Below are 16,594 nucleotides of genomic sequence, written 5' to 3'. Positions count from 1 at the left end.
TCTTTTTCCATCTTCCTCCGCCGATTGCCATGGTCAGCAATTGACCAAAGGCAAGGGCCAGTGAGGCTCACCCTCACCAAATTTGGCAAGGGCCGACCTTGTTGGCTTCGAGCAAGTCTTGCTTGAGGCCGGCAAGGCTCCACTTCGCCCAATCCCGGCAAGCTCGAGCCTTGCCAGCCTCAACAAAGTGATTGGGGCTGAAACAATCGCCATCCGGAACAATCAGAGCGACGAAACCAAGGGAACCCACAAAAAAGAAACGTGGCGGACCCACGTCCATGAACAATAGTAAGCCCTAATCGTAGCTTTACTCACCCGAGAGGGGAAATCTTGCTTCTAGATTTTCGCTCGCAGTGGAGAGAGAACATAGGAAGAGGGAGAGAGAGGGAGAGTAGTTGTTTTGCAATGAGATTGTTGAACGAAGATCAGACACAAAGCGCGAGCTATGCTATCGAGCTCAACAGAGTGATTGGGGCTAAAACAATCGCTATCTGAAACAAATAGAGCGACGAAACTAAGGAAACAATTAGGCAAGGCTCAAGCTCGCTAGCGAGGTCAGCCCACGCCGGATTTGGTGAGGGCGACCCTCGCTGGCCCGTGCCTCTGGCTGGTCACTGGCCATGGTGACCGGCAGAGGAAGAAGGAAAACAAAAAAGAAAGAAAAGAAAAAAAATTATTAAAAAATTCTAATTGTTTTTTTTTAAATTGTAAAATTATTCATGTCAGCATCGGCTGTGCCACGTAGGACGGCTAGCATCCATGTCAGCAATTTCTAATTAAAATTGATCGGATGAACTCAATTGGCAAAACTTGAATATGTTTAGAACTTAATTGGCACAATTGATATATATAAATAAATACGCGGTGACTTCTATAAGAAGCTAAAGCCTTGTTCCCACTTAATAAGCTGCATGACTTATAGGTTAGATCTATGCGTGATGACTATCATAAGTAAACGACGTATCTCTATCTGGTTTCCATTTTGAGTTGTCTCATCTGAATATTTTTGATCCTATCTGGACCAAATATTACACGGGTCATAGAAATGCCAGGCGTGCCGTGTTTCATTGTTTTGTTGCTCGACTTAAACGAATCGGAAGCTTCGACGCAACAGCAGTCTTTGTGCGTAAAACAAACGATTGCCATCGATAGTGGAACAATAACTTGATCTTGGATCTCGAAGTCAAGGTCTAGAACGATTTAATTCTTATCAAGTACAATACCACACTACATAAATCTAAACAGTCGCACTTTGAAAGAGAATCAAAAGAAGAAATTCTCATCCACTTGTAACTTACCGCTTATCCAGAGTTAGCATTATCCATCAATAACTTCCTCTCGAGTTGTTCGATCCTTATCTAATGTTAAGATGAATAATGTAGTTCATCGGTCAATTAGCAAACAAACTCCATATCGAGTCGGAAAATTCTGAACTTAGATTTTACGGTGTCGACATATCCAAACGGGTTGAATTGAGCCGTTATAGATAGTATTAGAGCAGAAATCCTTGAGTACATGTGCGGCTTGACGGTGGATAAGGTCCAAGCGGATCCCAAAAGGTCGAGAAATGATTGTTCCCATCTTCTAGGAAGGCGAAAGAGCAAGAATGTTATAGAACAAAGGAATTATTGCTGGGTGTTTTCAACTTCCCTTGTATCTACATATTTTTCTTTGATCCACGAAATTGATAGACAACGCTCGTTAACTTTTTGACACGTGGACCTCGAATCGATTGTAGCACACAAGATAACTAACTTAACTACCGTATGTCAGCAAAACATGAACCCTCTGCGGTGGTTCAAAAACAGAAGTTCTGGTCATGATTAGTTGATATGCTATTCGCAGGTAAATGATAACGAAATTCCCTGAATCTCCTGGAGTAACGAGTAAGCTCTATCTCTAGAACAGCTATGAAACTTCGATGAAATGAGCTTCTCTTTCTTAAATAGTAGTTATCCACAACTCTTGGTGCTCGTTACAAGGCCAAAGTCTCCAAATGGCGACATCAAAGATCAAGGGTCAAAGGTTTGCCCTTATCCATTCAATAGAGACAGAATAATGTTCGACTTCTTTCAATGGGCAAGAATGTATTCACCACATTTAAAAGTCTCACAGGTGCTCGCTTGAGGACCAAATGATCATTTGATGTTGGTCAGTCAAGTGGACAAACTTTCTGGGAGTCTTCGATTCAGCACCAGCACCTCCATTTTCCTTGATGCCGAAACAGGGCTAGAGAAAGGTTAATACACGCATCGAGGTAAAACGGAATTAGTCCTTCCGAATTCCATTAGCAAGTGTACTAGTTGAACAAAATATATAGATGAACTAATTCCTTTGTGAGCCCGGACTAAAAAATCGTCAACAATAGACTGCTGTAATCTCAAACTGTGGCATCGTATTCACAACCCAATTCAATAGGTCTTATGTCCTAACTCATGTTACATCCATGATCAAATTTCATTTACCAGGCCAAATTTTGATGCACATGAAATACAACTCAAATGGAAACACTTAGCTTCTGCACGACATAATAAAATTTGCACTGTTTAAGCATAGTTTAACAAAGTGCAGAAGTAGATATGACGGCCGATGCATCTTTGGCCCCTCCCATTCGAATACTGTGTATGTGTAGTTGTTTTAATTTCGATTTGATTCGATGACAGTCTGATCTTAATTCATTCCTCTGCAATCCTTCCCTTGTCTTAATCAGGCATGAGAAAAGCAATACAAGATCATCGATAGAAAACTGATCTTATGGTCTATAATTCGATCGAAAAGCGAAATACTTTCATCAAAATAAGAGACAGTGGCCCAACAATATGGACATAATTAACAAATGGTTATTAAATTAATTGCATGTTATTCAAGACTTGTTAGGAGGGAGTTCCCGTGTTGACTTGGTATAGTGGCTTGACAAAGCCAGCTTTTCCTCCTCATGGAATCCTCATCAATTCCACATAATAGACAGAGACAGCCACTCCGATCTTATCGAAAAGGCGCCATAATTTCGTGTTTTATAAAGATCCAGTTGATGTCATTCTATTGTTTAATGTTATCTGTCCTTAGTGACTGAAACGTGGCTCTTCACTTTATTTGGTCAATTGCTTCATACGCAATGATAGTCCATTTTCAATTCGATAGGTGTTGCTTTTTCCTCTCGAAGTTGGGCCCTTCTCCTTCACCAGTAGAAGAACAAGACGAAAATATCGCTACAGATTTACGTGTACGATTTATATAAAAAAGTTATTTGTGTGCAATCTTGACCATTTCATATTTGAGATGATACGGTAGGGTAATGCCACGGAAAAATCAGAGCAGTGTACAGTGAAGTTCACGAGTAATCTGAGCTCATTTGCTTGTTTATCTCCTTACTGCAGTTGATTAATTCTTCTACTTCCTAGCTATGAAATGTTGCTTGAATTTTTTTCAGGCAACCTGGTCAAAAAATAAATTTGGCTTTTGTGATACGAAGTGATAAGTCCGCAAATCTCACTCGAACGTTCAGACACAAATGAATTGTCCTGGCCTCTGGTGTTGAAGTCTTGATCCTGACGAACTCTTGACCATCATGATATTCCGAATTGTTTGAAATTTTCCTCCATCGATCTTAGTCAAAATCAGCTCTTATACCTTGCAATGCAAGTTTTTCAAGAAAAATTTATGTCGACATAATGGCGTGATCAAGTAGGAATTGGTGGCTGAAATATATTTTGATAAACTACACGGAGAAAATGACATGATTTTGAACTCACAACAAGATCATCTAAATTAGCTAGTCCTGGATTTGGAGAAGAACATACTCCAATAAAATAAAACACGAAAGTTCCTTCGAAACTTCCCGTGATTTTGCATTAGATATAATATATTCAGACAGCGTTATACAAGTTATTTCTGCTGACAATTAAGAAATTTTAGTTAGCTTGTTCACATGAGATGAAACTACAGAAGAATAAAATACTAACCATACTTGCCGACCATTCCAGATGAAAGAAGAAAGTTGAATAGCTTGCTGTCAAAGGCACAAATATTTAACGGAATCATGAAAAATTAAAAGGAATATCACTAAAATAAACCACAACTTGTACAATGTGCTAAGCAGACGTGGATCCCACACAAGGCAGCTGTAAATATAAGATTCACTAACATTAAGCAGTTTTCAGAGACTATGAAAAGCCTCAACTTTTGCAACCACAGCCTAAAGCCTCTAGGCAACACATAAACCAAGAACCTGAGCACCACTCAGAGCTCACAATACTAGAGGCATGGCAGAGAGCCCAGTGACTCACCTACTCACAAAGCTTACACAATTCTTTGAGAACGAGGTGCGGCACCTGACAGGTGGCCAAGAAGAAGCCCTCTCAGTGAGAGGAGAATTGGAGCGTGTCCGGGCCTTCCTCAGGGTTGCAGATTCCCTTGAGGAAAGCGACGATGAAGTCAGAGTATGGGTGAAGCAGTTGAGAAACACGGCCTACGAAATGGAGGACGCGCTCGACGAGTTCTCCCTGATCCTGAGACACGATCATGGAGTTGGTTTCACTGGCCTTATCAGCAGGATGTCCTGCTGTATCAAGAACCTGAAGGCTCGATACCGTGTCACGTCCGAGATAAAGCGCATCAACTCCAGAGTAAAGGGCATATGCGATGGGCACCGGAGGCTGCGCCACAAATTCAGCAGGGCTCAACAAGATCCGAGCTCAACCAATACAGATAACACATGGCAGGACCACCGAGGCAATGCCCTTCTCCTTGATAAAACTGACCTAGTGGGCATTGAGCAGCCCAAGAACGAGCTTATCGAGCGGTTACTTGAAGGGGCTCTCAGGCGGGAGGTCATCTCCGTTGCGGGGATGGGAGGGTTGGGCAAAACCACTCTGGTGAAGCAAGTCTATGAAGACCCCGCCGTGAAGAAGCATTTTACAGTATATGCTTGGATCACTCTCTCTCGGTCCTCAAAGATTGAAGAGCTCCTCAAAGACATGCTTGATCAGATCATGAGGGTGATCAGGAAACCGGTCCCTCCAGGAGCCAACACTATGAATAGCCATTGGCTCAAGATGATCATCAAGGACCTGCTTCAGAGGAGGAGGTACCTGATCGTCCTCGATGACGCATGGCACATAAATGAATGGGATGCGGTCAAGCATGCCTTGCCCAACAATGGTCACGGAAGCCGGGTAATCATCACAACCCGGAATGCTGATGTGGCATCTACCTCCTGCAAGGAGTTCCACGGGCTGGTAAAAGATATGGAACCGCTCGATCCTGAACAGTCGTGGAAGCTTTTCTGTCGGAAGACGTTTCAGGGGAATTCGTGTCCTTCCCACCTGGAGGAGATATGTAAGTACATTTTGAGAAAGTGTGAAGGACTACCACTTGCAATCGTGGCCATCAGTGGTGTTCTGGCTGCGAAAGACAAACAGAGGATTGACGAATGGGATGTGGTGAGGCGCAGCCTTCGTGCCGAGATCGACGGCAACGACAGGCTCAAGAACTTGAAAAGGGTGCTTTCCCTCAGTTTCAGCGATCTGCCATACTACCTGAAGTCCTGTTTCTTGCACTTGAGTGTGTTTCCTGAGGGTCACCAGATCGAGCGCAGGAGACTGATCCGGCTTTGGGTAGCGGAAGGGTTTGTCGAGAGAAAAGAAGGCAAGACGCTTGAAGAAGTCGCAGAGGACTACTTCAGTGAGCTCCTGAACAGAAGCCTGGTGCAAGTGGCCGAAAGAACAACCGACGGAAGGGTCAACTTGTGCCGCATCCATGATTTCCAGCGGGAAATAATAACTTCAAAATCGAGAGATCAAAGCTTCACAACGATCGCCAAAGAGCAGACTGACGTGTGGCCAGATAAAGTCCGCCGCCTTTCATTGCAGAACAGCCTGCAAGCTGCACCGCAAAACAGGTCACTTTCTCATCTGCGCTCTCTGTACATGTTCGGGGTAGACAGGGCATTCATTGACATTGTCCTAGGATGTGACATCAAGCTGCTCAATGTCTTGGACTTGCAAGCCACACCTTTGTCAAGGTTCCCAGTTCAAGTTGTTGACTGGTACTACCTAAAATATTTAAGCTTCAGGCACACCGAGATTAAAACAATTCCTACTTCTGTCGGGATACTTAAGAACCTAGAGACACTAGATCTTAAGCACACAAATGTAACGCAATTGCCTGTCGAAATCTTGAAGCTGCAAAAACTCCGCCATCTCCTAGTGTACAGGTATGAAAACATATCCTATTTGTACTACAAGTATGGCTTCAAGGCACTGGCGGAGATCGGGGCTCTGCAATCCCTTCAAAAGTTATGCTACATAGAGGCGGACGACGAGAGGAACGTCATCATAATGAGAGAGCTCGGGAAGCTGACGCAGTTAAGCAGGTTGGGCATCCTGAAGTTGAGGAAAGAGGACGGAAGGGCTTTGTGCTCATCAATCGCAAAATTAACCAACCTCCGCGCAGTATCTGTGGCTTCAGTCGAGGAAGATGAGGTATTGGATCTGCAACACCTTACATGTCCACCTCAACTACTACAGAGGATCTACTTGAAAGGGCGTCTCGAGATGCTACCAAACTGGTTAGCCACTCTCCATAGTCTTGTCAAATTGCACTTACGATGGAGTCGGCTGAAGGATGACCCCCTCGTATCACTCCAAAGTCTGCCCAACCTTGTGCATCTCGAGCTGCTCCAGGTCTATGAAGGAAAGACCTTATGCTTCAAAGCCAAAGGTTTTAGGAAGCTGAGAATTCTGGGTCTTGACAATTTTGATGAACTCAGATCCGTGGAAGTGGAGGAAGGAGCAATGCCCTGCCTCGAAAAGTTGATTATTCAGCGCTGCATGCTACTGGAGAAGCTGCCATCAGGCATTGAGTATTTAACCAAGCTCAAAGTACTTGAATTCTTCGACATGCCTGATGAGTTGGTCAAGAAACTTGCACGAGATGACGAGTGCGAGGATTATCAGAAGGTCGCACACATTCCAGAAGTTTACTATGGATATTGGAGAGATGGAGGCTGGGACGTCCAATCGATAGAGAGATCATATGAGGGCGACGCCTCTCCTCGCCAAGGCACTAGCATGAGAAGCAGTGAGTTCCCTCCATGCTGGAAGTAATGGATTGATTCCTTTTCCTGATCTGAGAATTGTATGTGCATAAAGTTTGCAATGTATATATGAGTGACAGTATTACTGTAAGTATAGCAAATGTTAACGATGTGATGCACATGCAGAAAAATGTAAATACTAAGTGTAAGGTAATTTTCTATCCCTGTAAATGACATGAATGAAGCGGCTAGTTCACTGTATTCTCCCCTTGAAATGCTCTTCCTGCTTGGGCATCAATGATGTTCGTCAACGTAGAATGATAAGATGACCAACCTATGATAGACAACTAAACTGAATTTCATTTAACAAGACAACATATTGTTTTGAGGGGAAAGAACAGACAACATATTCAAAAGCATTTTGCAGTGGGAAGATCCCGGACTGCTGTTGACGAGAAAAGCTCAGGATACTTCTATTCGTTGCCACATCAATGGACAGATTAAAACCCTGGCACAATTCTTCTCCTTGTTCCTTTATGTATATCAGTGTGAAACACAATCTCACTGACAGAAGATTAATCTGAGGTAATAGCATTCTGTCACCTGCCGAAACTGAATACTATCCACTGCTTGCTCCGGGTCTCTTGTTATCTTACCATCATCTCCGTATCAATTTGACTTGCATATGTTCAGTAGACGATCCACCTGGTATTTTGACAGATGAGGTTGTAAACCAGCAACCTTGTTTTACCAAGCTGTGTGCATTCCCTAACAGATTGCTTTTCTGTGTACATATTGCCAGCAAGGTTCCTTGTTTCAATAGTTGCAACTCATTGGAGGATCTCCAGCAATCAAAAACTTTAGCATTCTCGTGCAAGTCTCCCTGCAATAGATACTTGCTGGTCATTCATCTTGCTAATCATACCATTAAATTAATCATCGGCCACGTACCCAAGGAAGTTGAATTCTCGGAATTAACAGGATAAGATGAATGACCAGATGGTAAGCTCATTAGCTTATGGCATGTCATCTGACAGGCATAGGGAAAATGTTGCCTTGGTCATAATGGAATACAATTTACAACACCTTGTTTTATTATGCCCTGTGTTATGCAGGAACGAAAGTATCTGCTTGCCTAATTAGTATCATATATCTGGGCATGCAAAACCCTCCTAACTACTTGAAGTAAGCCAAGTCTTCTCTATATCCTTCCCTCTACAATCAACACCGACTCCTCTTGCAATTATAACCTCGGCTTCGGACATCCAGACGATGCTGGAAGGGCACTGCTTCACCCAAGCGGCGTCCAAGGTCTCTATGTGCCTCAATTCTCCTTGTCCTAGAACATAGAGGACAGACACCAATTCTGCAATATCCTGATGCAACCCACCCAACAGCCTGTCTGATGCTGCACAAGAAAGACAAAAGATACGCATATCAGATGTGAGGACCACAAAGCAACAAAACAATGAACATTGGGTGAATTACATTTTGGCAATTATAATATAGCAAATTAATTAATCTATTTTGTGGTAATTTAAGATGGTTTCAATGGAGCTCGCAATAGCAGGAGACGATAAGATGGACTGTTTGACAAACTATGAAAGAGCCAAACGAAGCTTCTATGGGTTTGGTTCGCCTATGATAATATATAACTACGACCATATAAAGAATTATGGTGATGCCCATTAATTATTTCTTTTAAGTTGACATACATTAGTGCCACTTCAAAAAGTCATTTTTTATAGTTTGTTTGTCTGATAGGGCACATTATCTTCAGGCATAGTTAGATATATTTTATAATTATTAATTTTATAGATGTTGTTATTAGCCTCTCTGTGGAGTTGTTGAAGTGTATCGCACATCCCTTAATACAAATTTGAAATAATAGATTAACTTTTTCAAATAGTGGACATTTCGAATAAGTTTATCAACACTTCCTTTCAAGATAAATCACAAAAGTTTCAAAGAAGATTTCTCTTCAGAAAAAGAATGAGGCAAAAAGAAAAGGGTTTGCAGAATTAAAGAAACAAAAGAAAATGAAATTTTTTATTGGTTTCTCCCAAGAGTAAAACAAAAAATCATAAATAACATACAAGATCATTATATAACTTATACTACGGTAATGAAAAATTTAGAGAATAATCCATTCTCCTATGGTTGAACTAAAACTGTGAGAGAACACAAAAGCATTGCCATATATAGTGAGTGGGAAGAAGGAAGCATGGACTAACTCTGCCACTTCAGAAAAAAGTTAATGCAGTAATAGAACATAATAATTATAGTAATTTATTCTTACAATCAAATTCATTAACAGATTACTTAACTGGAGAATTTTTTACGGGAAAAATGTATCAAAATAGCAGGAATACTTTCCGAAGGGAAAATTGTCCAAAAAGTCCTAAACATATTGTATGGCGGCCAATTCAGTCTCAAGCTTTTTAATTTTACCAATTTGGTTCTAAATCTTTTGATGATTTACCAATGCAGTCCTTCTAACTAATTTTGGTTGGAAATTGCTGTTATGGACACGGTCGTCCTACGTAGCACGATTGCCATGTCAAAATATTGTCCTTATGGGAAAATACTCATAAAAATCTAAGGAATAGAGTTTAAGTGGATTGAGATAGCATGTTGGGATGTTAAGCCTATATGATATTTAGACATGAACCGTTCTTTCTTTGAATTAACTAGAAAATATACAATCCAAAATATTGACCCAAACATTCATCTTATAGGCATGTGTCACAAGTTAGTCGATCAACAACAATCCCACACCCGCGCGGCCTTAGGATCACTCTCAAGTCAGTCTTGCACACACACACACACTTGATTCACAAGAATGGAGACCAATCAACGTAATTGTATTTCTTGTAAATGAGTTGGTACAAATGAAGGGGAGGGTCCCCTATATATATAAATGCGGGTCTAATCTGAACCGTTGATTCCCTCATGATCCAACGGTGGTGTTTGAACCGGTACAATCGTTACATAACTATACAAGAAGTTCCAAAGGCTCTAGGGGCATGGGGGAGCTCAAGGGACGCTTGCCAAGGGAAGCTGCAGGGTCGTTTGTCAGAGGGAACTGAAGGGTCTGCGGACGGTGCTCGCGCCTGATCACAGATGTGCCACATCCCGTGCACGGAGGGGGCCACGGCCTGTTCATGGCCCTTGTTCGGACTGGCTCAGAATCCTTCGCTCCCTTGGGTCGTGTCACATGACAAGAGAATATTTTGGAAAAATAGTATTTGAAGCAGATCGCTTTTCAATCTTGCATAATCTCAGAGAACCATCAGAAGTTGGCTTTTCAACTTCTATGGTTTATCCACCCAGATGTTGGCAACAAAAATTTCCAAATTGATTCAAATATTGGTTTACTCTGTTCGGAACTAATATGGAACCACAAGAAGTCAGAAATTATATAGGGAATTTGAACATTTTCAAATCTATGCCAATTTCATTGAACTAGAAAGCTTCTAGTTCTATCTCATCGAATTGTACAAGACCCCCTTAAAAATATTCAAATGGTAATGATAGACGTGTCCTTAGGGGAATATCGTGAAGTTCTTACGCTGTTTTTTTTTTTTATCTGTCCTATATCTAACTCTCCTTACTTTCTGAGTTTTGCTCTGCCTCTTGCAGAGCGCGGGAGTCGAATCCCGTGATACTAGCGTCCCCACCCCCTCAATCCCTCTACCAGCATAGCAACGTACCTATTGGCGAAATTCTTACACTTTGAAGAGTGGTATTTGTCAGATGGAGGGATAAATATGATTATGACCGTGGAACAACAGGACCACCTCCACCGCCCCAAATGAACTATTTCAATTATGCTCTCAATAAATTTTATTTTGGTGACCCTTGCAAAATTGACTTCTCAAAGTCAGGATTAAAGAAGAAAATATTAGAAGATTTGCTGTGCATTTTGTAATCGTGTTTAATATTGCATTATAAATAAATTGTGCTGTTCAGGATTAGTGTAGATCCACTGTATAAAAGATCATGGTGGTTTGTGGTATCAGAGCCATTTTAGATCATACTCGTTGCGAGACCAAATTTTTAGTAATTTTTGTGAATGGATGTTTTAATTGATAAATATTGGGAAGTCACTAAAAAATAAAGATGAATTGAATGTAGTAACTTTCGAATAAGATGATTATATTCGTTTGGTAGTTTTATCTCTTCCAATATCAAATGAGATCAAAGTACTTATTGTTTCATGAGATCTAGATTAGTATCCTCTATTTGAAAAGAGTAAAGAAAGCCAGTGAGATTATAGAAATTTTTCTTGTAGGGAGAAAATTGATTGAAAAGAACTTGAAGAACAAAATCGAAAGTTTTGACGAAATATTCCTGAATTGAACGGAGTTTGTGGCATCCCAACATATCAATTTAAGAGATTTTAAGATGTCGTTGAAAAATTTAGGTGAAATCTGTTAAAAAAAACATGATTTAGGATTTTTCTTGGGTTTTCATCTAAAATTAATTACGTTCGCATAGCGAAAACAATATAACTTCTGCTTTGCGTAACGTGCACGTCCCAGGCAACCATGCAACTAGGAGGAAATTAGCCTGCATTTGTTAAAAACGATCATCCAAATCCCTTGGCGCTTGGAATGGTCAAGTCTAGACGTTGCCATCATCGAGAATATAATTTTGATAGTGGAATCTTGGAAGAATTCACACATTGAAATTCTCGCAGGGGTTTGAATATGGAGTGCCCTGCTTTTCCTCACAAGTTTTGTCCACCAAGTGTTTCATAAAATGCCAATCAGGTGACAAAAAAGGTCCAAGACGGAAGACATTGCAAATACACACCAAGGTATGAGCGAATCAGAACATGCGCCTTGGAATTGTTTTTTTCTTCTTTTGGGCGTGGCGTGTTCGTTCAGTAGATTGGTGCCGGTAAAAGTAGCTTTTTCCATCCTCATGGGATCCGAGTCAAGTCCGCCTAACTCGTGTTCTTATTCTTGTAGATGCTTTGAATATCCATTGGTGTGACCCTGTTTTTAAACTTTCATGTCGTTAGTGATTGATGATTGAGCGTGATGATTTGCTTATATTTTAGTAGCTCAGTTGTAATCAATGCCCTTTTCCTTTTTTGATTTTGTTGTTGTCCCACTCAGACTTGGTCTAGTTCTCTTGACTATACAAGGCAAGAGCTTTCTTGGGGACTAACGCCAAAGTATTTATTAGGAATTTTGATGGAGACACCTCTTTATTAGCTTATTCAATGATGATCCAATCTCGTAAGCACACAAAAATTAAAATAGAGAAGTATTAAATTTCAAGTATGTGACCTCAGTCGCTTATTTTGAACCATTTTAGATGAATTTCGCCCAAATTTCCTAGGAAGAAACGGTTTGTTGGTCTTTTCGATAATGTCATCAAGCAAAGACATTTGGTTTCCTGGCAATCAACCAAAAAGATGTAACCAGTTGATCTTGTGTGTTTCGGCCAAAAAACAGAAGTTGATCTGGTACTTTCCAGCAAAATCCTAATGATGGTGGAAAATTTCGGCAGAAATTGTGGAGATTGTAGGTAAAAGTGGTGTCCTGAATTGTGGAGGCATATATTGGTTGAGGAACTGGCTTGTTGCCGAGATGGGACAGATTTGTGGAGATGGGGTTCCTCATACAAGCTTGGAGGTTGTTCGGTTCGCAGACTGTGCTGATCAGGTATCCGACAGGTCCTGGGGTAGGATCATTCAACTTGAGGTCCTGAGAAGGTGATTGTTGTGAAGTCTTGACCATCAATTTTTAACATATGACCCGATCTTAAGCTGTTTCATCAGCTCAAACCAAACTTCATGCCAAAGTTATACCTAGAAATGCAAGCTTGAGAAAGCCTACAAGGCATCGGTATGCCAACCTCAAGCAGTGATAGCCCATAAAATAGATTTAATAAACTTGACTAGAAAAAATAATTGCCAACTCACAGCCATCCAGTTCAATTTAGGTTTATGGAAATGCTAAACTGATATACTTATGATATGACATTTTCTTTAAACTTGCAATGGGCTGCCCAGTCAGCGATTTTCTTGTTAGAACCAGGTCAATTGTTTCCAAAACCAAAAAATGGAAGGGCAAATTAAGTTATCTGATAAATTCTGTGTTACTTCATTAGAAAGATTGATACGTTAATAAATTTTCATTAAGAGGTACTTCTCAAAAATCAAATAAATTAGCTCATAATAGGAATAAATAACAACTACAGTAGTTGGGAAAAGGACTAAAAAGTACAATTTGCACAATTTTATAGCAGATGTGGACCACCAGGAAAGAGATACAAAATGCAATATCGATGCTGAACATCATACGCTTCACCATTTCCACATTGAACTCCCCAACTTTTGGAGCCACTATGTAAAGCATCCTAGCAGAGTTACAGTATACACCTTCTGCCCATGCACATTTAGAGCATGGCAGAAGCTGCCGTAAACTTCCTTATTGACAAGCTCACAAATATTCTGGAGAATGAAGTACAATTCTTCAGAGATGCTGAGGAAGAAGTTCGCTCAGTGAGAGGACATTTGGAATGCGTAAGGGCATGCCTGAGGGTTGCAGATTCCCTGGAAGAGAGCGATGAGGAAGTCAAAGTATGGGTAAAGCAGCTAAGAGAGATTGCGTATGACACTGAAGATGTTCTGGACGAGTACAAACTTCTCTGTGCGCATGATCATGGGGTTGGGTTTGCTGGTCTTCTCTGTAAGATATCTTGCTGTGTGAAGAACATGAAAGCTCGACATCGAACCATTTTGGAGATGCAGAACATCAACTCCAGAATCAAAACCGTATGTGATGGACGCCAGAGGCTACACCACAAGTTTAGTAAAGCTGAACATGGCCCAGGCTCCAGTTGCTCTGACAACACATGGCATGAACACCGAGATAATGCCTTTTTTTTAGACAAAACTGAGCTTGTGGGCATTGAAGAACCAAAGAAGCAGCTGGTTGGGTGGTTGGTCGAGGGCACTTCAAGGCGGCAAGTTATCTCAGTCGTTGGGATGGGAGGATTGGGCAAAACCACTCTGGTAAATCAAGTTTATGAAGCTGCAGAGGTGAAGAAACATTTCATGATATGTGTTTGGATCACTCTCTCTGGCTCTCCAAATATAGGAGAGCTCCTCCAGGACATGCTTCGGCAAATTATGAGAGTGATCAGAGAACCGATTCCTTGTAGTGCGGACACCACGAATATCCACTGGCTGAAGATGATAATCAAGGACTTGCTGCAGACAATGAGGTATCTGGTTGTTCTAGATGACACATGGAGGATAGATGAATGGGATGCTGTCAAACACGCACTGCCTAATAACACGTGCGGAAGCCGAATAATCATCACAACCAGGAATGTTGATCTAGCACACACCTCCTACCGAGAATCCAAGGGAAAGGTCTACAAGATGGAGCCTCTGCCAAGAGAACAGTCATGGAAGCTTTTCTGCACGAAGACATTTCAGGGGAGTTCATGCCCTTCCCATCTGGAGGAGACCTGTCAGTTTATTTTAAGAAAGTGTGAAGGACTGCCACTTGCTATAGTGGCTATCAGTGGTGTTTTGGCTACAAAAGACACGCACAGAGTAGATGAATGGGAATTGGTTTGTCGCAGTCTTCGTACTGAGATTGATTGCAATGACAAATTCAAAAACTTAAAGAGGGTTCTTTCGCTTAGCTTTAATGATCTGCCATACTACCTGAAATCATGCTTCTTGCACTTAAGTTTATTTCCTGAGGGTCACCCAATTGAGCGTAGGAAACTGATTCGGTTATGGGTCGCAGAAGGATTTGTTGAAAAGAAAGAAGGAAAGACCCTTGAAGAAGTTGCGAAGGACTACTTCGTGGAGCTGTTGAGCAGGAGCCTAATAGAGGTGGCCGCCAGACGAAGTGATGGAAGGGTCAAGCATTGCCGCATCCATGATTTTCTGCGGGACATTATCACTTCAAAGTCGACTGATCAGGGCTTTGCAGAAATAGCCAAAGAAGAAAATCATGACTGGCCAGACAAAGTCCATCGCCTGTCAATACAGAACACCCTGCAAGCTCTGCAACAGAACTGTTCCTTGTCTCAACTTCGCTCTTTATATATGTTTGGGATACATAGATCAATTATGAATAAAGTTCTAGCTAGTGATATGAAACTGCTCAATGTTTTGGATATGCAAGCAGCTCCTTTAACAAGGTTTCCTGCTCAAGTTGCTGAATGGTGTTATCTGAGATATCTAAGTTTCAGGTTCACTGAGGTGAGTACAGTTCCAAGTTCTATTGGGAAGCTTCAAAACTTAGAGACTCTAGACCTTAAACACACAAATGTCACCGAATTGCCTGTTGAGATCTTGAAACTTCGACGTCTTCGTCATCTCCTCGTTTATCGTTACAAGAATATATCGTATTCATCCTTCAAATTTGGCTTTAAGGCCCTTAGAGGATTAGGGGCTTTGCAATCCCTTCAAAAGCTCTGCTATATCGAGGCAGATGATGAGAGTAGCGGCAGTGTGATGAGAGAGCTTGGAATGTTGACACAACTAAATAGGTTGGCCATTCTGAAATTAAGAAAAGAAGATGGAAGGGATTTGTGCTTGTCAATCTCCAAACTAACCAGGCTTCGAGCAATATCTGTAGCTTCTGTTGATGATGATGAGATTATTGATCTACAACACCTCTCTAGTCCACCTCCATATCTTCAGAGAATCTACTTGAGAGGACGCTTGGGGGCATTACCACACTGGCTACCCTCTCTAAGTAGCCTGATGAAATTGCACCTGAGGTGCAGTCGCCTAAAGGATGACCCTCTCTTGTCTCTCCAAAATCTGCCCAATCTTGTGCATCTCGAGTTGCTTCAGGTTTACGAAGGAAGCTCATTGTGCTTTAAAGCAAAAGCTTTTAAGAAGCTGAGGACTCTGGGTCTTGATCATTTCGACAGACTCAGGTGCGTAGAAGTGGAGAAGGGAGCAATGCCTTATCTCAAGAAGCTTATCATTCAGCGTTGCAAGTTACTAGAGAAGCTTCCATCTGGTATTGAACACCTGAGAAAGCTGAAAGTGCTGGAGATTTTCGATATGCCAGATGAGCTTGTCAAGAAGCTTGTGCAAGGTGGACAAGATGAAGACTATCAGAAAGTTGCTCATGTTCCAGAAATATACTATGGCTACTGGAGAGATGATGGTTGGGACGTCCAGTTAATCGAGAGATCAGTGCAGAGAGATGGTGCTACTCCCCAAGGCACTAGCATGAGGAGCAATGAGTTCCCACCATGTTGGAAGTGAATGTACAACATTAGTGAATTACTGTGAGTCTGCCAAATCTTTGTGACTTGTGGCTTGTTAATGTGAATGTATTGTAAGGTAGCTTTGACTGTGAGTCTGTCTGTAAATGACAATCAGGAGCTGTCAAAACTATTTATTAATGTTTGGAGTTAGCTGTTAGATGACACTAAATAAGGTCAAATAAAATGTATCCCAGCAGATAGAGGTGAGTTTGAAATCTCTAATTCTTTTCATCTATCTATGTGCTCCTTTCTTTTGGTTGCTGTATAAACAAGTTGACATACCAGGATGGC

General features: G+C 41.4%; 1 protein-coding gene and 1 pseudogene across 1 annotated transcript; both read left to right on the top strand.

The window, feature by feature from the left end:
- The first annotated feature begins 4,171 nt into the window (after nucleotides 1–4,171).
- On the top strand, nucleotides 4,172–7,297 carry LOC115691844 (disease resistance protein RPM1-like). The gene has a single exon (XM_030618578.2). It carries the CDS (start codon nucleotides 4,263–4,265, stop codon nucleotides 7,104–7,106), a length of 2,844 nt encoding a protein of 947 aa, XP_030474438.2. The 5' UTR covers nucleotides 4,172–4,262; the 3' UTR covers nucleotides 7,107–7,297.
- Nucleotides 7,298–13,357: 6,060 nt separating this feature from the next.
- LOC115691837 (disease resistance protein RPM1-like) lies at nucleotides 13,358–16,594 on the top strand (annotated as a pseudogene).

The sequence above is a fragment of the Syzygium oleosum genome, unplaced genomic scaffold (genome assembly GCF_021117445.2).
Source record: "Syzygium oleosum isolate NSW1041296 unplaced genomic scaffold, Sole_v2.1 Sole_v2.14, whole genome shotgun sequence".
NCBI lineage: Eukaryota > Viridiplantae > Streptophyta > Magnoliopsida > Myrtales > Myrtaceae > Syzygium > Syzygium oleosum.
This window is presented reverse-complemented; position numbering and strand designations above follow the sequence as displayed.

What these genes read in the sequence shown, in the direction of transcription:
- LOC115691844 (XM_030618578.2), top strand. Translation starts at nt 4,263, where the DNA reads ATGGCAGAGAGCCCAGTGACTCACCTACTCACAAAGCTTACACAATTC.